General features: G+C 46.8%; 1 protein-coding gene and 5 non-coding genes across 6 annotated transcripts; all 6 read left to right on the top strand.

Moving 5' to 3' along the window:
• Positions 1-7,232: 7,232 nt before the first annotated feature.
• On the top strand, positions 7,233-23,143 carry RPL17 (ribosomal protein L17). Its single transcript, XM_063959186.1, has 7 exons — positions 7,233-7,256; positions 11,211-11,263; positions 11,356-11,396; positions 12,159-12,293; positions 20,156-20,254; positions 21,302-21,493; positions 23,062-23,143. The coding sequence occupies exons 2-7, from the start codon at positions 11,224-11,226 to the stop codon at positions 23,107-23,109; spliced, it is 555 nt and encodes a 184-aa protein (XP_063815256.1). The 5' UTR covers positions 7,233-7,256; positions 11,211-11,223; the 3' UTR covers positions 23,110-23,143.
• LOC134932656 (small nucleolar RNA SNORD58) lies at positions 11,071-11,138 on the top strand. The gene has a single exon (XR_010179442.1). It is a non-coding gene; the product is annotated as a small nucleolar RNA SNORD58 (small nucleolar RNA).
• Positions 11,443-11,508, top strand: LOC134932654 (small nucleolar RNA SNORD58). The gene has a single exon (XR_010179441.1). It is a non-coding gene; the product is annotated as a small nucleolar RNA SNORD58 (small nucleolar RNA).
• Positions 12,382-12,446, top strand: LOC134932651 (small nucleolar RNA SNORD58). The gene has a single exon (XR_010179440.1). It is a non-coding gene; the product is annotated as a small nucleolar RNA SNORD58 (small nucleolar RNA).
• Positions 21,160-21,226, top strand: LOC134932666 (small nucleolar RNA SNORD58). Its single transcript, XR_010179443.1, has one exon. It is a non-coding gene; the product is annotated as a small nucleolar RNA SNORD58 (small nucleolar RNA).
• Positions 22,917-22,983, top strand: LOC134932670 (small nucleolar RNA SNORD58). The gene has a single exon (XR_010179444.1). It is a non-coding gene; the product is annotated as a small nucleolar RNA SNORD58 (small nucleolar RNA).
• Positions 23,144-25,908: the final 2,765 nt, after the last annotated feature.

The following is a 25,908-nucleotide window of genomic DNA, read 5'->3' as shown; positions in this document are numbered from 1 at the left end:
ACCACCATTTTCATGGCCAAATGCTTGTTGGTCAAGACAAACTGCAAGTGGGTGATATGTAAGTGACCACCCTGTGTGAGTTTCAAGTGTCAAATCTGTTGACCAACGCTGTTTAACCCTTGCACAGCCACAGCTTCTTATTCAAAATGATGAAATCTGGTGTCTGTGCCCGCCTTGCCACCATTTTCATGCCCAAATGCTTGTTGGTCAAGACAAACTGCAAGTGGGTGATATGTAAGTGACCACCCTGTGTGAGTTTCAAGTGTCAAATTTTTTGACCAACGCTGTTTAACCCTTGCACAGCTACAGCTTCTTATTCAAAATGATGAAATCTGGTGTCTGTGCCCTCCTTGCCACCATTTTCATGCCCAAATGCTTGTTGGTCAAGGAAAATTGCAGGTGAGTGATATGTAAGTGACCACCCTGTGTGAGTTTCAAGTGTCAAATCTGTTGGCCAACGCTGTTTAACCCTTGCACAGTTACAGCTTCTTATTCAAAATGATGAAAACTGGTGTCTGTGCCCGCCTTGCCACCATTTTCATGCCCAAATGCTTGTTGGTCAATGCAAATTGCAGGTGGGTGATATGTAAGTGATCACCCTGTGTGAGTTTCAAGTGTCAAATCTGTTGACCAACGCTGTTTAACCCTTGCACAGCTACAGCTTCTTATTCAAAATGATGAAAACTGGTGTCTGTGCCCGCCTTGCCACCATTTTCATGCCCAAATGCTTGTTGGTCAAGGAAAATTGCAGGTGGGTGATATGTAAGTGACCACCCTGTGTGAGTTTCAAGTGTCAAATTTTTTGACCAACGCTGTTTAACCCTTGCACAACTACAGCTTCTTATTCAAAATGATGAAATCTGGTGTCTGTGCCCGCTTTACCACCATTTTCATGCCCAAATGCTTGTTGGTCAAGACAAACTGCAAGTGGGTGATATGTAAGTGACCACCCTGTGTGAGTTTCAAGTGTCAAATCTGTTGACCAACGCTGTTTAACCCTTGCACAGCTACAGCTTCTTATTCAAAATGATGAAATCTGGTGTCTGTGCCCGCTTTACCACCATTTTCATGCCCAAATGCTTGTTGGTCAAGACAAACTGCAAGTGGGTGATATGTAAGTGACCACCCTGTGTGAGTCTCAAGTGTCAAATCTGTTGACCAACGCTGTTTAACCCTTGCACAGCTACAGCTTCTTATTCAAAATGATGAAAACTGGTGTCTGTGCCCGCCTTGCCACCATTTTCATGCCCAAATGCTTGTTGGTCAAGACAAACTGCAAGTGGGTGATATGTAAGTGACCACCCTGTGTGAGTTTCAAGTGTCAAATCTGTTGACCAACGCTGTTTAACCCTTGCACAGCTACAGCTTCTTATTCAAAATGATGAAATCTGGTGTCTGTGCCCGCCTTGCCACCATTTTCATGCCCAAATGCTTGTTGGTCAAGGCAAATTGCAAGGGGGTGATATGTAAGTGATCACCCTGTGTGAGCTTCAAGTGTCAAATCTTTTGACCAACGCTGTTTAACCATTGCACAACTACAACTTCTTATTCAAAATGATGAAATCTGGTGTCTGTGCCCGCTTTACCACCATTTTCATGGCCAAATGCTTGTTGGTCAAGACAAACTGCAAGTGGGTGATATGTAAGTGACCACCCTGTGTGAGTTTCAAGTGTCAAATCTGTTGACCAACGCTGTTTAACCCTTGCACAGCTACAGCTTCTTATTCAAAATGATGAAATCTGGTGTCTGTGCCCGCCTTGCCACCATTTTCATGCCCAAATGCTTGTTGGTCAAGACAAACTGCAAGTGGGTGATATGTAAGTGACCACCCTGTGTGAGTTTCAAGTGTCAAATTTTTTGACCAACGCTGTTTAACCCTTGCACAGCTACAGCTTCTTATTCAAAATGATGAAATCTGGTGTCTGTGCCCTCCTTGCCACCATTTTCATGCCCAAATGCTTGTTGGTCAAGGAAAATTGCAGGTGAGTGATATGTAAGTGACCACCCTGTGTGAGTTTCAAGTGTCAAATCTGTTGGCCAACGCTGTTTAACCCTTGCACAGTTACAGCTTCTTATTCAAAATGATGAAAACTGGTGTCTGTGCCCGCCTTGCCACCATTTTCATGCCCAAATGCTTGTTGGTCAATGCAAATTGCAGGTGGGTGATATGTAAGTGATCACCCTGTGTGAGTTTCAAGTGTCAAATCTGTTGACCAACGCTGTTTAACCCTTGCACAGCTACAGCTTCTTATTCAAAATGATGAAAACTGGTGTCTGTGCCCGCCTTGCCACCATTTTCATGCCCAAATGCTTGTTGGTCAAGGAAAATTGCAGGTGGGTGATATGTAAGTGACCACCCTGTGTGAGTTTCAAGTGTCAAATTTTTTGACCAACGCTGTTTAACCCTTGCACAACTACAGCTTCTTATTCAAAATGATGAAATCTGGTGTCTGTGCCCGCTTTACCACCATTTTCATGCCCAAATGCTTGTTGGTCAAGACAAACTGCAAGTGGGTGATATGTAAGTGACCACCCTGTGTGAGTTTCAAGTGTCAAATCTGTTGACCAACGCTGTTTAACCCTTGCACAGCTACAGCTTCTTATTCAAAATGATGAAATCTGGTGTCTGTGCCCGCTTTACCACCATTTTCATGCCCAAATGCTTGTTGGTCAAGACAAACTGCAAGTGGGTGATATGTAAGTGACCACCCTGTGTGAGTCTCAAGTGTCAAATCTGTTGACCAACGCTGTTTAACCCTTGCACAGCTACAGCTTCTTATTCAAAATGATGAAAACTGGTGTCTGTGCCCGCCTTGCCACCATTTTCATGCCCAAATGCTTGTTGGTCAATGCAAATTGCAGGTGGGTGATATGTAAGTGATCACCCTGTGTGAGTTTCAAGTGTCAAATCTGTTGACCAACGCTGTTTAACCCTTGCACAGCTACAGCTTCTTATTCAAAATGATGAAAACTGGTGTCTGTGCCCGCCTTGCCACCATTTTCATGCCCAAATGCTTGTTGGTCAAGGAAAATTGCAGGTGGGTGATATGTAAGTGACCACCCTGTGTGAGTTTCAAGTGTCAAATTTTTTGACCAACGCTGTTTAACCCTTGCACAACTACAGCTTCTTATTCAAAATGATGAAATCTGGTGTCTGTGCCCGCTTTACCACCATTTTCATGCCCAAATGCTTGTTGGTCAAGACAAACTGCAAGTGGGTGATATGTAAGTGACCACCCTGTGTGAGTCTCAAGTGTCAAATCTGTTGACCAACGCTGTTTAACCCTTGCACAGCTACAGCTTCTTATTCAAAATGATGAAATCTGGTGTCTGTGCCCGCCTTGCCACCATTTTCATGCTCAAATGCTTGTTGGTCAATGCAAGTTGCAGGTGGGTGATATGTAAGTGACCACCCTGTGTGAGTTTCAAGTGTCAAATCTTTTGACCAACGCTGTTTAACCCTTGCACAGCTACAGCTTCTTATTCAAAATGATGAAATCTGGTGTCTGTGTCCGCTTTACCACCATTTTCATGCCCAAATGCTTGTTGGTCAAGACAAACTGCAAGTGGGTGATATGTAAGTGACCACCCTGTGTGAGTTTCAAGTGTCAAATTTTTTGACCAACGCTGTTTAACCCTTGCACAGCTACAGCTTCTTATTCAAAATGATGAAATCTGGTGTCTGTGCCCTCCTTGCCACCATTTTCATGCCCAAATGCTTTTGGTCAAGGAAAATTGCACGTGAGTGATATGTAAGTGACCACCCTGTGTGAGTTTCAAGTGTCAAATCTGTTGACCAACGCTGTTTAACCCTTGCACAACTACAGCTTCTTATTCAAAATGATGAAATCTGGTGTCTGTGCCCGCTTTACCACCATTTTCATGGCCAAATGCTTGTTGGTCAAGACAAACTGCAAGTGGGTGATATGTAAGTGACCACCCTGTGTGAGTCTCAAGTGTCAAATCTGTTGACCAACGCTGTTTAACCCTTGCACAGCTACAGCTTCTTATTCAAAATGATGAAATCTGGTGTCTGTGTCCGCTTTACCACCATTTTCATGCCCAAATGCTTGTTGGTCAAGACAAACTGCAAGTGGGTGATATGTAAGTGACCACCCTGTGTGAGTTTCAAGTGTCAAATTTTTTGACCAACGCTGTTTAACCCTTGCACAGCTACAGCTTCTTATTCAAAATGATGAAATCTGGTGTCTGTGCCCTCCTTGCCACCATTTTCATGCCCAAATGCTTTTGGTCAAGGAAAATTGCAGGTGAGTGATATGTAAGTGACCACCCTGTGTGAGTTTCAAGTGTCAAATCTGTTGACCAACGCTGTTTAACCCTTGCACAACTACAGCTTCTTATTCAAAATGATGAAATCTGGTGTCTGTGCCCGCTTTACCACCATTTTCATGGCCAAATGCTTGTTGGTCAAGACAAACTGCAAGTGGGTGATATGTAAGTGACCACCCTGTGTGAGTGTCAAGTGTCAAATCTGTTGACCAACGCTGTTTAACCCTTGCACAGCTACAGCTTCTTATTCAAAATGATGAAATCTGGTGTCTGTGCCCGCTTTACCACCATTTTCATGCCCAAATGCTTGTTGGTCAAGGAAAATTGCAGGTGGGTGATATGTAAGTGACCACCCTGTGTGAGTTTCAAGTGTCAAATCTGTTGACCAACGCTGTTTAACCCTTGCACAGCTACAGCTTCTTATTCAAAATGATGAAATCTGGTGTCTGTGCCCGCCTTGCCACCATTTTCATGCCCAAATGCTTGTTGGTCAAGGAAAATTGCAGGTGGGTGATATGTAAGTGACCACCCTGTGTGAGTTTCAAGTGTCAAATCTTTTACCAACGCTGTTTAACCATTGCACAACTACAACTTCTTATTCAAAATGATGAAATCTGGTGTCTGTGCCCGCTTTACCACCATTTTCATGGCCAAATGCTTGTTGAACAAGACAAACTGCAAGTGGGTGATATGTAAGTGTCCACCCTGTGTGAGTTTCAAGTGTCAAATCTTTTGACCAACGCTGTTTAACCCTTGCACAGCTACAGCTTCTTATTCAAAATGATGAAATCTGGTGTCTGTGCCCGCTTTACCACCATTTTCATGCCCAAATGCTTGTTGTTCAAGGAAAATTGCAGGTGGGTGATATGTAAGTGACCACCCTGTGTGAGTTTCAAGTGTCAAATCTGTTGACCAACGCTGTTTAACCCTTGCACAGCTACAGCTTCTTATTCAAAATGATGAAATCTGGTGTCTGTGCCCGCCTTGCCACCATTTTCATGCCCAAATGCTTGTTGGTCAAGGCAAATTGCAAGTGGGTGATATGTAAGTGATCACCCTGTGTGAGCTTCAAGTGTCAAATCTTTTGACCAACGCTGTTTAACCCTTGCACAACTACAACTTCTTATTCAAAATGATGAAATCTGGTGTCTGTGCCCGCTTTACCACCATTTTAATGCCCAAATGCTTGTTGGTCAAGACAAACTGCAAGTGGGTGATATGTAAGTGACCACCCTGTGTGAGTTTCAAGTGTCAAATCTGTTGACCAACGCTGTTTAACCCTTGCACAGCTACAGCTTCTTATTCAAAATGATGAAATATGGTGTCTGTGCCCGCCTTGCCACCATTTTCATGCCCAAATGCTTGTTGGTCAAGACAAACAGAAGTGGGTGATATGTAAGTGACCACCCTGTGTGAGTTTCAAGTGTCAAATTTTTTGACCAACGCTGTTTAACCCTTGCACAGCTACAGCTTCTTATTCAAAATGATGAAATCTGGTGTCTGTGCCCTCCTTGCCACCATTTTCATGCCCAAATGCTTGTTGGTCAAGGAAAATTGCAGGTGAGTGATATGTAAGTGACCACCCTGTGTGAGTTTCAAGTGTCAAATCTGTTGACCAACGCTGTTTAACCCTTGCACAGCTACAGCTTCTTATTCAAAATGATGAAATCTGGTGTCTGTGCCCGCCTTGCCACCATTTTCATGCCCAAATGCTTGTTGGTCAATGCAAATTGCAGGTGGGTGATATGTAAGTGATCACCCTGTGTGAGTTTCAAGTGTCAAATCTGTTGACCAACGTTGTTTAACCCTTGCACAGCTACAGCTTCTTATTCAAAATGATGAAAACTGGTGTCTGTGCCCGCCTTGCCACCATTTTCATGCCCAAATGCTTGTTGGTCAATGCAAATTGCAGGTGGGTGATATGTAAGTGATCACCCTGTGTGAGTTTCAAGTGTCAAATCTGTTGACCAACGCTGTTTAACCCTTGCACAGCTACAGCTTCTTATTCAAAATGATGAAAACTGGTGTCTGTGCCCGCCTTGCCACCATTTTCATGCCCAAATGCTTGTTGGTCAAGGAAAATTGCAGGTGGGTGATATGTAAGTGACCACCCTGTGTGAGTTTCAAGTGTAAAATTTTTTGACCAACGCTGTTTAACCCTTGCACAACTACAGCTTCTTATTCAAAATTATGAAATCTGGTGTCTGTGCCCGCTTTACCACCATTTTCATGCCCAAATGCTTGTTGGTCAAGACAAACTGCAAGTGGGTGATATGTAAGTGACCACCCTGTGTGAGTCTCAAGTGTCAAATCTGTTGACCAACGCTGTTTAACCCTTGCACAGCTACAGCTTCTTATTCAAAATGATGAAATCTGGTGTCTGTGCCCACTTTTCCACCATTTTCATGCCTAAATCAATTTTGTTTAATGCAAAATGTCATGTAAATTAGTGTAAGGGACACTATTTAAAGTTTATGCAATGTTAACTTAGTGATCTATCCTTATTTAATTTATTTTAATATAATAATTTCTGAATAAGAAGCTGGAGCCGAATAAGAAGCTAACTTCAGCCTCGTGTCAGGATTCTGGTGTCGGTCACATGACCGCCACCATGCTAACTGCATTCCCAGTGTAGACCCCCCAGCATGACTCCTTACACCCATATTCTAAACGCAAATGTCATGTTGGAGGGTCTAACACAGAAAACTCTATAGGTCTCTAACATGTCTCAGGAACACCGTATTCAGGTTGCCATTGAAGCCAGCTGCCTCTTCCCAGTTTTGTCACATACAATGAGCATTGCTGGATGTACTGTAGCTGTGAACAGACAGACCAATGGTTGGCACGGCAACATCAGTGGTTGGCAAGATGGCGGTGGGTGCCCACAGCCTCGGCTCTCGCGAGACTTCCCGTCGTGATACCGCTCCCAGAATGCTTTGCCAACCCTCTTCCTGCGCGGCCTGAGGTGAGTGAGACATGGCGACTGCGAGCAGCTCGGGGACTCGGAGCCCAATCCTTTCGGAATCCCGGGCATCCGGCCCCGGAGAGCGGCGGCAGCGGGACAGGGAAGCTCGGTGTCAAGTTCGGCGGGAGACGGGACCGGTATGATGCCGATACGGGGATGCGCGGGGTGCTCCGGGCAGAGTCCCCTAGAGATGCCGGGGATGCGGCCTGGAAGCCGGGCAGTGGGTTATTGTACCCAGCCTGCCACCTTCCCTGCTTACTGCTAGGCCTCGTTCCCCATCCCCAGGGCTCTATACCGGGCTCATGGCTGTCGTGGCTGCCCGGCAGTGGCAGAAACTACAACTCCCAGCATGCTTCGCAGTAGCCCCCCTGTGTGTAGCCTATGGCAGCTGCGGAGCAATGCATTATTAGCATTGTAGTCCTTTCTGTTGTGTGTAGTGCAATGTTCCCGGTACTGCTTATACTGTGCTGCTTATACTGGCTGTGTCAGGGTGCTGGCTTTATAGGGATGCTGTCACAAGGGTCATGTGAGGCAGCACGGTGGTGTTGTGGCTAGTATTTCCTTACAGCTGTAATGTCCCGAGCTAATTTTCTGACCAAGGGTCTATCTGTCCGGAGTCTTTGCGTGGGTTTTCTTCCATGCTCCAAAAACATACTGGTGGGTTCACTGACTTCTGACAAAGTAATGTGTCCATGTGCTAGATATAGATTGTAAGCTCTGCTGGGACAGGGACTGAAATGACCGATGCTCTGTAAAGTGCTGCGTAAATATTGGGCCAGCATTGTAGCATGTGGGAACACACGAATTCCTGGAAAGTGTTAGGCATTAGGTGGCAGTGATGGGGAAGTACCCCCCCGTCCCAACGGGTCATGTTTTGTGGATGTCTTTAATTATGCACAGGTGAGCTGATCTGTTCTGCTGGGTCAGTAATTATGCCACTGGCATCCACAGACATCCTAGAAACGTGACATGTTGAGGACCACACATCTAGATATATAGGGGTATATGCAATTCACGGCGAATCGCGGCAATTTTTCGCCGTTTTTTAATTCGACTAAATTCGCCAGGTGAATTCCGGAAGGTGGCTTCCGGAATTCACCATATTCAATGAAAAACGGATTCGCCAGAATCGCGGGCGAAAATCGGCCGATTTGGCGGATTTTGCCGCGATTTTAAAAACCGGGAAAAACCCGGAAAAAAAAATGGCGTGGGGTCCCCCCTCCAAAGCATAACCAGCCTCGGGCTCTTCGAGCTGGTCCTGGTTCTGAAAATGCAGGGGAAAAATTGGGCAGGGATCCCCCGTATTTTTAAAACCAGCACCGGGCTCTGCGCCTGGTGCTGGTGCCAAAAATACGGGGGACAAAAAGAGTAGGGGTCCCCCGTATTTTTAACACCAGCATCGGGCTCCACTAGCTGGACAGATAATGCCACAGCCGGGGGTCACTTTTATGCCGTGGCATTAAATATCCAACTAGTCACCCCTGGCCGGGGTACCCTGGGGGAGTGGGGACCCCTTCAATCAAGGGGTCCCCCCCCACCCAAGGGCCAGGGGTGAAGCCCGAGGCTGCCCCCCCCCCCCCCCATCCAATGGGCTGCGGATGGGGGGGCTGATAGCCTTTTGTGATAATAAAAAGAAATTGTTTTTTTCCAGCAGTACTACAAGTCCCAGCAAGCCTCCCCCGCAAGCTGGTACTTGGAGAACCACAAGTACCAGCATGCGGGAGAAAAACGGGCCTGCTGGTACCTGTAGTACTACTGGGAAAAAATACCCAAATAAAAACAGGACACAGACACCTTGATAGTAAAACTTTATTTCATACGCCGACACACACATACTTACCTATGTTGACACGCCGACTGCCACGGTCTCCGACGATCCGAGGTACCTGTGAAAAAATTATACTCGCCTTCCAGCGTCCAGAGGTACATCCAGGTCCAGAGATAATCCACGTACTTGGCAAAAAAAAAAAACGAACACCGATCCATACCGGACTGAAAGGGGTCCAATGCTTTCACATCAGACCCCTTTCTCCCGAATGCCGGGACATCACGTGACTCCTGTCACTGAAGTCCCTTCAGCCAATCAGGAAGCGCTACTTCCGTGGCGCTCACCTGATTGGCTGTGCGCTGTCTGTGCTGTGACAGCACATCGCAAAGCCGCTCCATTACTTTCAATGGTGGGAACTTTGCGGGTAGCAGTGGGGTCACCCGCCGGTCAGCCGCTGACCGGCGGGTGACCTCACCGCTAGCCGCTAAGTTCCCACCATTGAATATAATGGACTGGGCTGTGCGATGCGCTGTCTGCTCAGACGCACAGAGCCAATCAGATGAGCGCAACGAAGTTGCGCTTCCTGATTGGCTATAGAGACCTCTCTGTGACAGCTGTCACTGACAGGTCTCTCTGCATTCGGGGATAGGGGTCCCATGTGTCAGCATGGGACCCCTTTCAGTCCGTTTGGTCGGGTATTTGCGTTTTCTTGTTTTCTACAAGTACGTGGATGTATCTCTGGACCATGGCTGAGGTGAGTATATTGATCTTTTTTTTCAGGTACCCCTGGATTCTACATGGAGAAGAGGACCGATGTCGGCGTGTGAACATAGGTAAGTATGTGTGTGTCGACGTAAGAAATAAAGTTTTACTTTCACGGTGTGTGTCCTGTTTTTATTTGGGTATTTTTTTTCCAGTAGTACTACAGGTACCAGCGGGCCCGTTTTTCTCCCGCATGCTGGTACTTGTGGTTCTCCAAGTACCAGCTTGCGGGGGAGGCTTGCTGGGACTTGTAGTACTACTGGAAAAAACAATATCTTTTAATTATCACAAAAGGCTATCAGCCCCCCCATCCGCAGCCCATTGGATGGGGGGGGGGGACAGCCTCGGGCTTCACCCCTGGCCCTTGGGTGGCTGGGGGGGGGGGGACCCCTTGATTGAAGGGGTCCCCACTCCCCCAGGGTACCCCGGCCAGGGGTGACTAGTTGGATATTTAATGCCACGGCCGCAGGGCACGGCATAAAAGTGACCCCCGGCTGTGGCATTATCTGTCCAGCTAGTGGAGCCCGATGCTGGTGTTAAAAATACGGGGGACCCCTACTCTTTTTGTCCCCTGTATTTTTGGCACCAGCACCAGGCGCAGAGCCCGGTGCTGGTTTTAAAAATACGGGGGATCCCCTGTCAATTTTTCCCCCCGCATTTTTAGAACCAGGACCAGCTCGAAGAGCCCGAGGCTGGTTATGCTTTGGAGGGGGGACCCCACGCAATTTTTTTTTCGGATTGTACCGTTCCAGCAATAAAAAAATAAATAAAATAATATTTTAAAAAAATTATAAATAATATTTGTGCCTCAAAAAAAAAAAAAAAAAAAAAAAAAGTACCTAATCCCTTCTAATATAAATAGATCTGCTATTCCCAAAAAAAAAAAACACAAAAAAAACCATGTTTAAAATTTTTTTATTTGTTTTCACCCTCCAAAGTGTGGCGGATTGAAAATGACGAATTTGCTGTCTAAAAGCACTGCTGTCGAATTTCCAAACTTGAATTTAATATGCTTTGGTCGAATTGCAGCACTTATATCATTGCAGAAAAGTCGAATTTGCAAAAATTCGAATTTCAAAAAGTCGAATTTTGAAAGTCAGTTTTTTGGTCGGAAAGCACTGAATTGCATAGGCGAATTTTTTTTTGGGTCGAAAGTGACCCGAAATTCGACAATTTCGGGAATTCGACCGCAATTGCATATACCCCATAATGAGCAGCGTTTTGTTGGTTGTGCTAGGTGATTGGCCAGTCTTGCGATTTGATTTTTGGGTGTGTGGGTTGCAGCTGCTGTGATGACCATCTTAGGACACCTTTGGAACTAAACATGAAAACAACCTTTATATCTGAGCAGCTGCATCTGATGTCCTGCATTCAGCTACAGCCTTGGGTTCTGTGTGACTGAAGTGTGTGTTTTGTACACCCAGGTATCCTCTGAAAATGGTCCGCTACTCACTAGACCCGGAAAACCCCACAAAATGTAAGGAACTTATTTTCTCTTGCCGTGTCTTCTATTTATATTATAATTCTTGTTTATAATTGTAATGGTCTAATACATCTTGTTCTCCACAGCATGCAAAGCGCGGGGCTCAAATCTGCGAGTGCACTTTAAGGTAAGCGGTACATGCGTTGCTTACATCCTTCCTGAAGGTCTCTGTGCTGCTGTGATGATTTCTTAGGACACCTTTGGATTATCCATGAAAAGAAACAAGAATTCTGAGCAGCAATTTTTTTATATTTACTGGTATATTGGAACAGGCATGTGCTGGGTCACCGTGGTTGGCCCGCTGCTCTGCTCCACCTGTGCTCCATCCCGTATTGTCCCTGATGGCAGATGTATATTTTGTGGAGCGGTCAGTGGTCTTCTGTCCAGGCCTGTCCGGTCGCTTACGGCAGTGGTCGCCGTTGGAGGAGGCGAGCGGCCCGGGTCTTGCATGTTGGAGCCAGACCAGACCATAGCAGTTTTATTATATAGATCTACAATTCATGGAGTGTTGTATATAATATATTAGAGATCTATAGATGACTGGCTGTCCCCAGTACTTGGCTGTTTTGATCAGGGCTGCCTTACTGTACTGCAGGGCCAATGTAAAGCAATTAACATATTTACTGTACAATTCACCGTTTCCCAGTGTACTATAAGTTACCCATGGCGTGTACATGGCATAGGTAAAGGGGATTAATAGCACTCTTCCTTTTGAATATTATGTTGGAATAAAAAATGTTGATAGAACTTGGTGACTTCAAATATTTCTTGATTGGCCATGATCAGAATCGCAGTTATGTGCGTAGATTTTTCCACGTCGCACATTTACCTCCAGGCCTTGTATCATATACTAAAAGGTATTTTTTTTTTTTTTTTTTTTCCCTCTTAGAACACTCGCGAAACTGCACAGGCCATTAAGGGCATGCACATCCGCAAGGCCACAAAGTACTTAAAAGATGTCACCCTGAAGAAGCAGTGCGTTCCCTTCCGCAGATACAACGGAGGTGTTGGCAGGTGTGCCCAGGTGAGTGTGCTGGGGATTGTTGTGGGAGGATGGTTTGGGATCACTGGAATCTGTTTAGCTATGTTTCTGAGTAGCTGTATCTATGGAGTTGCAATGATGACAATCTTAGGACACCTTTGGAATAACCATGAAAACAACTAAGTTCTGAGCAACCCTCACGTTCTGCTTGGTGTGACTTATGGTTTTAAGAAGATAGTTCCTCAAATTGTTTTATGAGCTGTGCTCTCTCCAGGCGCCACAACTAGAGTTAGGTGGTGTGTGTACTGGGAACCGGCCTGTGGGAGGCCACGGTAGTCAGCCAGCCCAAGTGGAGCTGTGGATTGCTGTGCTGCCTGGAAGAGAGCATAGCACAGTATAGAACTGCTCTTCCCATAGACTGGGTTCTGGTAATACCAGATGTCTAATGCCCCTTTTCCACTGTGTAGCATGGGTCACAGCTGTGTCGCCTGACGCGGCTGCGACCTGTGCTACAGCCCCCTTTTACACAGTGCTCACAACCCCGGCATATTGCCGGGTTGGTGATGGGTCGGTGCTGGGAGATCAGTGATCTCCCAGCGCCGCCCTCCAGTACACTGTGAACTGGAGCCGTGTCCGCTCCCGTTCACACTAGACAGCTTACCGGGTTGAACTCATGTTCAACCCGGCAAGCTACCCGGGTAGGATTCCCGGATCACTTGATCCGGGAATTTGCATGGGGACCCTTTTCCACTAGGGAAAAACACAGGTAAATGAGCGTCCCCGCGCATTTACCCGTGTTTTAAGGAGCTAGTGGAAAAGGGGTATTACTGTACAAAGCAAGAGCAATGCAGGAGGTCCTAGTAACAGGCCTGCTTTATTTTATCCTATGCCTAATACTACTGGGTTTTAGTTTTCTTTGAACCTTGTTAAATGTTTAGGTGGAAATTCACTTAGGTTGTGGTTAGCCTGTATGGGGGAAATGTAGCAAACCTACCTTCTAAAGAGTAGAAATGTTGCCCATAGCATTTAATCAGCGTCTACCTTGCATCAAGTACATCCTATGAAATAGGTAGAAGCTGTTTGCTATGTGCACTACTTCCTTTTGATCTACCCAATGTGTTATAGAATACACAGCTGTAATCTGTTACTGTTCTATATCCTGAGCTGTTAATGCTCTGATGTCAAAACTCACCAAAAGTATTCTGTACCCGAGTGCTTTTTTACCTTGCAAGTTGCAGGGACTGAAGTACTAAATTGCTGTTTCTCTAACGTCCTAGTGGATGCTGGGAACTCCGTAAGGACCATGGGGAATAGCGGGCTCCGAAGGAGGCTGGGCACTCTAGAAAGATCTTAGACTACCTGGTGTGCACTGGCTCCTCCCACTATGACCCTCCTCCAAGCCTCAGTTAGATTTCGTGCCCGGCCGAGGTTGGATGCACACTAGGGGCTCTCCTGAGCTCTTAGAAAGTTATAGTCTTAGAATTTGTTATTTTCAGTGAGACCTGCTGGCAACAGGCTCACTGCAGCGAGGGACTAAGGGGAGAAGAAGCGAACTCGCCTGTTTGCAGCCGGATTGGGCTTCTTAGGCTACTGGACACCATTAGCTCCAGAGGGATCGACCGCAGGCCCAGCCTTGATGTTCGGTCCCGGAGCCGCGCCGCCGTCCCCCTTACAGAGCCAGAAGCAAGAAGATGGTCCGGAAAATCGGCGGCATGAAGACTGTCTTCACCAAGGTAGCGCACAGCACTGCAGCTGTGCGCCATTGCTCCTCTCACACACTTCACACTCCGGTCACTGAGGGTGCAGGGCGCTGGGGGGGGCGCCCTGAGGCAGCAATAAAAACACCTTGGCTGGCTAAAATACCTCAATATATGGCCCCAGGGGCTATATATGAGGTAAATACCCCTGCCAGAATTCCATAAAAAACGGGAGAATAGGCCGCGAAAAAGGGGCGGAGCCTATCTCCTCAGCACACTGGCGCCATTTTTCCCTCACAGCTCGGCTGGAAGGAAGCTCCCTGGCTCTTCCCTGCAATTCTACAGTACAGTAAGAGGGAAAAGAGAGGGGGGGGCATTAAAATTGGCACTGTATACAGTATATTATATAAAAAGCAGCTATTAGGGACATAACTCAGTTAGTCCCTGTGTGTGTGTGTGTGTGTGTATATATGTATATATATATATATATATATATATATATATAATATAGCGCGCTCTGGTGTGTGCTGGCATACTCTTACTCTGTCCCCCCAAAGGGCTTTTGTGGGTCCTGTCCTCGTTTAGAGCATTCCCTGTGTGTCTGTGGTGTGTCGGTACGGCTGTGTCGACATGTTGAATGAGGAGGCTTATATGGTGACAGAACAGAGGCCGATATATGTGATGTCGCCCCCTGTGGGGCCGACACCAGAGTGGATGGATAGGTGAAAGGTATTAACCGACAGTGTCAACTCCTTACATAAAAGGGTGGATGACGTAACAGCTGTGGGACAGCCGGCTTCGCAGCCCGCGCCTGCCCAGGCGTCTCAAAGGCCATCAGGGGCTCAAAAACGCCCGCTCTCTCAGATGGCAGACACAGATGTCGACACGGAGTCTGACTCCAGTGTCGACAAGGTGGAGACATATACACAATCCACTAGGAACATCTGTGACGTGATCCCGGCAATAAAAAATGTGTTATACATTTCTGACTTTAACCCAAGCACCTCTAAAAATGGGTTTTAGGTTTGGGGAGAAAAAACAGGCAGTGTTTTGTTCCCCCATCAGATGAATAAATGAAGTGTGTGAAAGCGTGGGTTCCCCCGTTAAGAAACTGGTAATTTATAAAAAGTTACTGATGGCGTACCCTTTCCCGCCAGGTGGATAAGTTACGCTGGGAGATATCCCCTAGGGTGGATAAGGCGCTCACACGTTTGTCAAAAAAGGTGGCACTGCCGTCTTAGGATACGGCCACTTTAATAGGTACCTGTTGATAAAAAACAGGAGGCTATCCTGAAGTCTGTATTTACACACTCAGGTACTAGACTGAGACCTGCAGATAGTGCTGCTGCAGCGTGGTCGGTGACCCTGTCAAACAGGGATACTAGTTGGCAAACATAAAAACATATTAAAGACGTCGTCTTATATATGGGGGATGCACAGAGGGATATTTTGCCGGCTGGCATCCAAAATAAATGTAATGTCCATTCTGTCAGGAGGGTATTAGAGACCTGTCACTGGACAGGTGATGCTGACTTAAAAAGCGCATAGAGAGCCTTATAAGGGTGAGGAATTATTTGGGGATGGTCTCTGGGACCTCGTATCCACAGCAACTGCTGGGAAGAAATAATTTTACCTCAGGTTTCCTCACAGACAAAGGTACAGTCCTTTCGGCTTCAGAAACAAATGGCGCTTCCTTTCTGTACAGAGACAAGGGTAGAGGGAAAAAAGCTGCACCAGTCAGCCTGTTCCCAGAATCAAGATTCTTCCCCCGCCTCCTGTGAGACCACACCATGACGCGGGTGCTCCACAGGTGTAGCCAGGTACGGTGGGGGGCCGTCTCAAAAATTTCAGCAATTAGTGGGCTCGCTCACAGGTGGATCCCTGTTTCTTTCAAGTAGTATTTCAGGGGTACAAGCTGGAATTAGAGATGTCTCCCCCCAGCCGTTTCCTAAAATATGCCTTGCTGACAACTCCCTCAGGCAGGGAGGCTGTGCTAGAGGCAATTAATAAGCGGTATTCCCAGCAGGTAATACTCAAGGTGCCCCTACTTCAACAAGGACGGGGTTACTATTCCACACGGGTTGGGGTACCGAAACCGCATGGTTCGGTGTGACCCATTTTATATTTAAAATCCTTGAACACAAAAATTCAAGTTCAAGATGGAATCGCTCAGGGCGGTTATTCCAAGCCTGGACGAGGGGGATTACATGGTATCCTGGGACATCAAGGATGCTTACCTGCATGTCCCCATTTACCATCCTCGCCAGGAGTACCTCAGATTTGTGGTACAGGATTACCATTACCAAGTCCAGACACTGCCGTTTGGACTGTACATGGCACCGAGGGTGTTTTATCAAGGTAATGGCCGAAATGTTGATACTCCTTCAAAAAAAGGGAGTTGTAATTATCCCGTACTTGGACAATCTCGTTATAAGGGCGAGGTCCAAGGAGCAGTTGGTAGTCGGGGTAGCACTATTTTGGAAAGTGCTACAACAGCATGGTTGGATTCTAAACAGTCCAAAGTCACAGCTGGTTCCTATGACACGTCTACTGTTCCTGGGGATGGTTCTGGACATAAACCAGAAATAGTGTTTCTCCCGGAGGAGAAAGCCAAGGAGTTGTCATCTCTAGTCAGAGACCTCCTGAAGCCAAAATAGGTAGCGGTGCATCATTGCACGCGAGTCCTGGGAAAAATGGTAGCTTCCTACGAAGCAATCCCATTAGGCAGGTTCCATACAAGAACTTTTCAGAGGGACCTGTTGGACAAGTGGTCCGGATCGCATCTTCCGATGCATAGGCTGATAACCCTGTCTCCAAGGACCAGGGTATCTCTACTGTGGTGGCTGCAGAGTGCCCATCTTCAAGAGGGCCGCAGGTTCGGCATACAGGACTAGGTCCTAGTGACCATGGATTCCAGCCTTTGAGGCTGGGAGGCAGTCACACAGGGAAGAAATTTCCAGGGACTTTGGTCAAGTCAGGTTATTTCCCTACACATAAATATTCTGGACCTGAGGGCCATTTACAATGCCCTGAGGCCGGCAAGGCCTCTGCTTCAAAACCAGCCGGTACTGATCCAATCAGACAACATCACGGCAGTCGCCCATGTAAACCAACAGGGCGGCACAAGAAGCAGGATGGCGATGGCAGAAGCCACAAGGATTCTCCGATAGGCGGAAAATCATGTGTTAGCACTGTCAGCAGTGTTCATTCCCGGAGTGGACAACTGGGAAGCAGATCTTCTCAACAGACACGACCTCCACCCGGGAGAATGGGGACTTCCTCCAGAAGTCTTCCAATAGGATTGTACACCATTGGGAAAGGCCACAGGTGGACATGATGGCGTCCCGCCTCAACAAAAAGCTATAAAAGATATTGCACCGGGTCAAGGGACCCTCAGGCGATAGCTATGGACGCTCTGGTAACACCGTGGGTGTACCAGTCGGTTTATGTGTTCTCCCCTCTGCCTCTCATACCAAAGGCACTGAGAATAATAAGAAGGCGAGGAGTAAGAACGATACTCGTGGATGGCCAAGAAGAGCTTGGTACCCAGAACTTCAAGAATTTATATCAGAGGACCCATGGCCTCTGCCACTCAGACAGGACCTGCGGCAGCAGGGGCCCTGTCTGTTCCAAGACTTACCGCGGCTGCGTTTGTCGGCATGGCGGTTGAACGCCGGATCCTGAAGGAAAAGGGCATTCCGGAGGAAGTCATTCCTACGCTTACTAAAGCCAGAAAAGAGGTTACAGCAACTCATTATCACCGCATATGGCGAAAATATGTTGCATGGTGTGAGGCCGAAAGGGCCCCAACAGAGGAATTTCAACTAGGTCGATTTCTGCATTTCCTGCAAGCAGGAGTGACTATGGGCTTTAAATTGGGTTCCATTAAGGTACAGATCTCGGCTCTGTCGATTTTCTTTCAAAAAGAACTAGCTTCAGTACCTGAAGTTCAGACATTTATAAAAGGAGTGCTGCAGAGTCAGCCCCCGTTTGTGCCTCCTGTGGCACCTTGGGATCTCAACGTGGTGTTGAGTTTCTTAAAATCACATTGGTTTGAACCACTAAAAACCGTGGATCTGAAATATCTCACGTGGAAGGTGGTTATGTTATTGGCCTTGGCTTCTGCCAGGCGAGTATCAAAGCTGGCGGCTTTGTCTTGTAAAAGCCCTTATTTGATTTTCCATACGGATAGGGCAGAATTGAGGACTCGTCCCCAGTTTCTCCCAAAGGTGGTGTCAGCGTTTCACCTGAACCAGCCTATTGTGGTGCCTAGGCTACTAGGGACTTGGAGGACTCCAAGTTGCTAGACATTGTCAGGGCACTGAAAATATGTTTCCAGAACGGCTAGAGTCAGAAAATCTGACTTGCTGTTTATCCTATATGCACCTAACAAGCTGGGTGCTCCTGCTTCTAAGCAGACTATTGCTCGCTGGATTTGTAGTACAATTCAGCTTGCACATACTGTGGCAGGCCTGCCACAGCCAAAATCTGTCAATGCCCATTCCACAAGGAAGGTGGGCTCATCTTGGGCGGCTGCCCGAGGGGTCTCGGCTTTACAACTTTGCCGAGCAGCTACTTGGTCAGGGGCAAACACGTTTGCAAAATTCTACAAATTTGATACCCTGGCTGAGGAGGACCGGGAGTTCTCTCATTCAGTGCTGCAGAGTCATCCGCACTCTCCCGCCCGTTTGGGAGCTTTGGTATAATCCCCATGGTCCTTACGGAGTTCCCAGCATCCACTAGGACGTTAGAGAAAATAAGAATTTACTCACCGGTAATTCTATTTCTCGTAGTCCGTAGTGGATGCTGGGCGCCCATCCCAAGTGCGGTTTATCTGCAATACTTGTACATAGTTATTGTTAACTAAATCGGGTTATTGTTGAGCCATCTGTTGAGAGGCTCTATTGTTTCATACTGTTAACTGTGTTTCATATCACGAGTTGTACGGTGTGGCTGGTATGAGTCTTACCCAGGATTCAAAATCCTTCCTTATTGTGTACGCTCGTCCGGGCACAGTACCTAACTGAGGCTTGGAGGAGGGTCATAGTGGGAGGAGCCAGTGCACACCAGGTAGTCTAAGATCTTTCTAGAGTGCCCAGCCTCCTTCGGAGCCCGCTATTCCCCATGGTCCTTACGGAGTTCCCAGCATCCACTACGGACTACGAGAAATAGAATTACCGGTGAGTAAATTCTTATTTTTTATATGGCTGAAACCTTTTTGGACAGGTTACTCCTATATTTTGTGGAAACTGGATCTGTATCCCCCATATACTGCACATGTTTTGCGTATATATATGCACTATATGGGGGCTGTTACGGAATGGCACATCTCAGTGGAGCAATTAATTGAATTACTTCCAATGACTGACAGTTTAAGGCTAGTTTCTCACAACGGATTTGTCTGTCCAGGGAAATAATGGTGGCATTTCCTGTGGATCAGCTGCTTTCACATGCAACTGTTTGTGCCGTATGTAATGTTACGGCCGGGTCAACCTGAGCCATCACCGCGTGGTCCAACAGCGAAGATGCACGGCAGCCGTCCTTGTCAGTGGTTATCACGGCTGTAACACGATGACCGTGCCATGTGAAAGCTCTAATATATGGGTCACTTCTTCTCCCGTTAAACAATGGGAAGAAAAAATGTCCAGCATTTTGCTGGCCGGAAAAATCTAAAATCTTTGTGTGAAATAGCCCTTACCCTATACTTATCTCTGGGGCCGCTCAGCAAGTGGCAGATTCAAAATCCTAATCCAGTCTCCATCTAAACTCCTGCCAGACAGGATGTCTCCATTGCTCTGACTCTAATGCAGCCGTATTGTTGTAACTCTTGTATACAAAGCCTAAACTGAGGCCATGGCATCTTGTAGATGGGAAATTACTTTTTCAGGTGTCTGTGGACATCGGCCTACCTATTGCCTCCATTATTAGGTCTAGTTGAACAGGGCACAATTGTAATAAGAAATGTATTATAATCTATAATTGGTCACCAATGTGATTTTATGTAATGATTGTTGGCCTGTACAGCAGGAAGACTCTGATATGTTTACCTTCCCCCTGTTAGAGCGCTCTATCAGCACACATGGCGGATGTGGCCGATTTATTCTTGGACTCGAGTATTTCTTATGCCCTATCCAAAGAATTACCTAGATGCTAGTATGTATCTAACGGCTTATGTGCAATGGCTCAATGGTTGTTTGTTGTATGTAGGCCAAGCAATGGGACTGGACACAGGGACGCTGGCCTAAGAAGAGCGCAGAATTCCTCCTGCACATGCTGAAGAACGCAGAGAGCAATGCTGAGCTGAAGGTATGTGACACTGCAGGACTTACAGGAGAACGTCTCTAGATGTAGCATAGGAGCCATTTAATTTTTAGATATGTTTGTGATGCGATCAGAGGTAACTCTTTATCCCTTGCAGTTCTGCTACATGTGTTTACTACAAGTTGCTTCTGCTCAGACAATAGATGTTGCTAAATCATTAGTATCCTTAGCAGTATTTGTTCAGTATGAACTGGTCCTCACTGCAACCTGGTAGTCACAGTGAGTATTAGTAATATGCCACAAGTGCTCTGCAGCATCTAATACCAAAGTTCATATACAAACAAAACAAGAAAACAGCAACTTACAGTACAAGACGATGCAGGACAAGTACAGGATATATAAACGTCTCCGTCAGCGCACAGTGGCAGAAAAACCGTGGGCCAGGTGCCGTTGTATGGGGTGGAAGATAGTCTAACACCCCTTTTCCACTGGCTTCAGTGATTTTGGTCAGTGTAAACACAACCTACGCGGGACTAACTGCCGTGTCCCCAACTCTGCTCCCGACCAGGGTCACTGACTGGTCCATCAACATAACAATTTCCTAGGTCTCGGTTCAATTTCTCTGGTTGCAGTCGATAAGGGGTATAAGAGAGGTCCCTGCTTGTGAGCTCACATTCTGAAGGGAAGGGGCAGATAGCAGTGACATAAGGGAGACACAATGAGCAATGGAACAGAGGGTTAGGATGAGACGTCTGGGTTTGCTGAAGAACTGGGTCTTGAGAATAATAGAAATAGTATTACTAACATTATACCTGGAGAAACGTTACTGCATGGGTTAGCGGCAGGTACAGGGAGCAGACTGTTGGACGTGTGTACTTGTGAGTGTGTATTGCATTGAAAACCAAGTGTATCGCACCTTTGCACCTAAAGTTGTATGAGGCTCTCAAGGGCGGCAGTGATGACTATCTTAGGACACCTTTGGAATCCAACATGAAACAAATCTTTGTTCTGAGCCCCCAGTGTTCGCCTCCTTTCCTAGCAGAGCTCTATTCTTGCAAACCTTGTGTGACTTTACTTTCCTGTTATTTCCAGGGATTGGACGTCGATTCTCTGGTCATCGAGCACATCCAGGTGAACAAAGCCCCCAAGATGCGCAGACGAACTTACCGTGCTCATGGACGTATCAACCCTTACATGAGTTCCCCCTGCCACATTGAGATGATCCTAACAGAGAAAGAGCAGATCGTCCCCAAACCAGAGGAGGAGGTGGCTCAAAAGAAAAAGGTGACTTACTACTGCTGCTTGTGGCAGAGACCAGCGCACAAAGGAGATTTGCATTGGGCCAGATCTACATTGGGTGTGGCCTCTGTCTATTTAAGATGCTCAATAAAGAAATTATTCTGTTTGGTGTTTTGGGGTGATTGCCCGCAGAAATGAGTTGATAGGCCCCATTGTGATGTAGGTGTGCAGGCAAGGGCCGGTTAGTGACAGGAAACCTGTGTATATTGCTGTGTCCTGTGGCACGCTTCAGTTTCTATAGGTGGAACAGGCACGTGTTAACACACTGGATATATTACCCATCCCGGTGGAGTTTGTCAGAAGACCAGTTTATTTTTGCTTACACCGCAGAACAGAAATGGAGTTACTGCGCCAAATTAATGATTAGCTTTACGTTACAATAGTACCTTCATCAAAGTGCTTCCCCAATGTATGTAGATAACTATTTGTGCAGGCTGAGAGGTAACTGGTAATGCACAATGGTCCCTTTCTGTTAGAGCCTTTTAAATATAGTAAAAGTTAATGGGGCAGATGTATTAACCTGGAGAAGGCATAAGGAAGTGATAAACCACATGTGCAAGGTGATAAACACACCAGCCAATCAGCTCCAATATGTAAATTAACAGTTAAGATCTGATTGGCTGGTGTTTATCACCTTGCACATATCACTGGTTTATCACTTCCTTATGCCTTCTCCAGGTTAATACATCTGCCCCAATGTTTGTTGCCTGTGTCCTATACTTATGGAGGTGGGGTGTATTTAAGTGAAGACCTTCATGCAGTCTAGTTGATGAGATTGTAGTAAGAATAGTGTTTAATGCTGGAACCATGTCGCTTATGAATTCAGTGTGCGGTATTCAAATGATATATCGCGCCCAATCTCCTTTCTAAAGTGATCCCCCATTATCGCTAATATCGTATAGTAATCCGGTTTAGCTGCATAAAGGGTTGGGTGCCTCGCTACCCCGGGTGTAGCAAGCTGAAATGATGCCACACCCGTCCGCAGAAACAGATCAGGTGTGGAAGGGAGTGAAACGAATTGAATACCGGCCAGTATGTGCTGATGTTTTGGTTTGTAGTAACTTCTGGCTGTTCCTTGGGCCACTTAGTGCTCTGCGTTTTGTTTCAACCAAATTCTGGTAGTCTGTGTTGTGTAATTGTTTTAAACCACTGTCAGCAGCCATTCCACCTGCTAGGACTGGCCGATCCTGGTCTAAGACCTGACTTTTAATAGCAGCTCGTTAAATGTAAAACAAGCATTTATTCAATCTATTTAATGAGCGCTACTAAAGTCCATAATAGCTGGTGCTGTACTTAAAAGGAGATACAGAGCTCCCTATGGAATGGGTCAGTATATGCTCTGGAGCAGATGAGGTAGACCCGGCGGCATCCTGTAATAGTCATGTGACTTGTAAGAGGCACTCACTTGTGGCAATGATGACCAACTTAGGACACCTTTGGAATCAAACATGAAACAAATCTTTGCTCTGAGCCCCCAGTGTTCGCCTCCTTCCTAGCTGACCTTTGTCTAATTCTGTGAACAAGTTAAGTAATATATTTTTTTTTTATTTCAGATCTCTCAGAAGAAATTGAAGAAGCAGAAGCTCATGGCCCGGGAGTAAAACTCATATGTACAGAAATAAATTACCTTCTCAAGCTGCGTATTCTATTTTGTGTTGTCACTTTAATCTCTTGGCTGTGTTTAAAGCATTTGGGTTCAAAGTTTATTGAGGTGGGTAGATGTGCTGTACTGCAGGGGTTTCAGATGGTGGGGACATACGTAAAGTTCTAGTTTGTAGTGGAAAGTCAGCTGCCCATATGCCATCATCCATTGTTTCTCTTACGTCCTAGAGGATGCTGGGGACTCCGTAAGGACCATGGGGTATAGATGGGCTCCGCAGGAGACATGGGCACTATAAAGAACTTTAGATTGGTGTGCACTGGCTCCTTCCTCTATGCCCCTCCTCCAGACCTCAGGTATATCCTGTGCCCAGAGGAGTCTGGGTGCACTGCAGGGGAGCTCTCCTGAGTTTCTCTGAAAGAATTTTGTTAGGTTTTTAGGCTACAGGACACCATTAGCTCCAGAGGGTCGGAACGCAGGTCTCGCCCTCGCCGTTCGTCCCAGAGCCTCACTGCCGTCTTCCTCACAGAGCCGGAAGATAGAAGCCGGGTGAGTATAAGAAAGAAGACTTCAAAGGCGGCAGAAGACTTCAGATCTTCTCTGAGGTAACGCTGTGCGCCATTGCTCCCACACAAAACACATACAGCGGGCACTGAAGGGTGCAGGGGGGGCGCCCTGGGCAGCAATAATAAACCTCTAGGGACTGGCTAACATGAGAGAGAGAGAGAGCGCTGCGGAGGCAAGTATATTATATAATCCCTCCCCCCCCCCAGTATTGGAAATTTGAGCGGGACTGAAACCTGCCGCTGAGGGGGCGGCGCTTGATCCTCCAGCACTAACCAGCCCCATTTTTTCCACAGCACTGCAGAGAAGCTGGCTCCCTGGACTCTCCCCTGCTGAACACTGACAGAGGGCAAAAAAAAGAGGGCTGTGGGGGGCACTTTTAATTTGTGCAGTGAGTGTATATATTTATATAAAAGAGCTATTTTATCTGGGAATTTGGTTTCCAGTGTCAGTTGGCGCTAGGTGTGTGCTGGCATTCTCTCTCTCTCTCTCTCTCTCTCTCTCTCTCTCTCTCTCTCTCTCTCTCTCTCTCTCTCTCTCTCTCTCTCTCTCTCTCTCTCTCTCTCTCTCTCTCTCTCTCCCCCTTATTGGGGAACTGTCTCCATATAGATATATCCCTGTGTGTGGGGGTGTCGGTATGCGTGCGTCGGCATGTCTGAAGCGGAAGGCTCATCAAGGAGGAAGTAGAGCAGATGATTGTGGTGCCTCCGGCAACGCTGACACCTGATTGGATATGTTGAATGTTTTAAATGCAAATGTGTCTTCATTACAGAGAGATTGGACAAAGCAGAGTCCAGGGATAGAATAGGGAGTCAATCCATGGCTTTGACTGTGTCACAGGGCCCTTCAGGGTCTCAGGAACGTCCCCTGTCCCAAGTAGCAGACACTGATACCGACACGGATTCTGACTCCAGTGTCGACTACGATGATGCAAGGTTACACCCAAGGGTGACCAAAAGTATTCATTATATGATTATTGCATGACGCTGGGGCTTCACTGAGGGAGTCTGCGCCGGTGGGGGCACGTCTTCGAGTCTTCAGCCACGTCTGGGTTCAGTCAGATGTGGATCCTTGGGCAATGGAAATTGTATCTCAGGGTTACAAGCTGGAATTTGAAGACGTGCCTCCTCACCAGTTTTTCAAATTGGCTTTACCAGCATCTTCCCCAGAAAGGGAGATAGTTTTAGCTGCAATTCAAAAGCTGTGTCAACAAGTAGTTGTCGAGGTTCCCCTACTATTCAACCCTATTTGTGGTCCCGAAACCGGATGGCTCGGTCAGATCCATTCTAAATTTAAAATCCCTAAACCTGTACTTGAAAAAGTTCAAGATGAAATCGCTCCGGGCAGTGATCTCCAGCCTGGAAGGGGGGGATTTTATGGTGTCACTGGACATAAAGGACGCATACCTTCATGTCCCCATATATCCCCCTCATCAGGTGTACCTGAGATTCGCTGTACAGGACTGTCATTACCAGTTTCAGACGTTGCTGTTTGGGCTTTCCACGGCCCTGAGGATTTTCACCAAGTTAATGGCGGAAATGATGGTGCTCCTGCGCAGGCAGGGAGTCACAATTATCCCGTACTTGGACGATCTGATAAAAGCGAGATCGAGAGATCAATTGCTGAAAAGCGTGTCGCTCTCCCTGAGAGTGCTGCAGCAGCATGGCTGGATTCTGAATCTACCAAAGTCACAGTTGATTCCAAAGACTCTGCTATCTTTCTTTAGGCATGATTCTGGACGCTGAACAGAAGAGGGTTTTTCTCCCAATGGAGAATGACCATGCTCTGGAGTTCCTGGGCTGAGACCTGCTAAAACCAAAAAGAGTGAGTCCATCAATGCACTCGAGTACTGGGAAAATTGGTGGCGACCTACGAGGACATCCCCTTCGGCAGGTTTCATGCGAGGACGTTTCAGTGGGACCTTCTGGACAAGTGGTCGGGGTCCCATCTACAAATACATCAGAAAATAAGCCTGTCCCCCAGAGTCAGGGTGTCTCTCCTGTGGTGGCTGCAGAGTGCTCACCTTCTCGAGGGTTGCAGCTTCGGCATTCAAGACTGGGTTCTGGTGACCACGGACGCGAGCCTCCGAGGATGGGGAGCAGTCACACATGGAAGAAATTTTCAGGGACTATGGTCAAGCCAGGAGGCTTGTCTACACATCAATGTACTGGAATTGAGGGCCATATACAACGGCCTACGTCAAGCGGATAATTTTTTCTTTGTGACCTACTGGTTC

The sequence above is a fragment of the Pseudophryne corroboree genome, chromosome 1, assembly GCF_028390025.1.
Source record: "Pseudophryne corroboree isolate aPseCor3 chromosome 1, aPseCor3.hap2, whole genome shotgun sequence".
NCBI classification, from domain to species: Eukaryota; Metazoa; Chordata; class Amphibia; order Anura; family Myobatrachidae; genus Pseudophryne; species Pseudophryne corroboree.
Note: the sequence above shows the minus strand (reverse complement) of the source record. Positions and strands in the feature narration are given on the sequence as shown.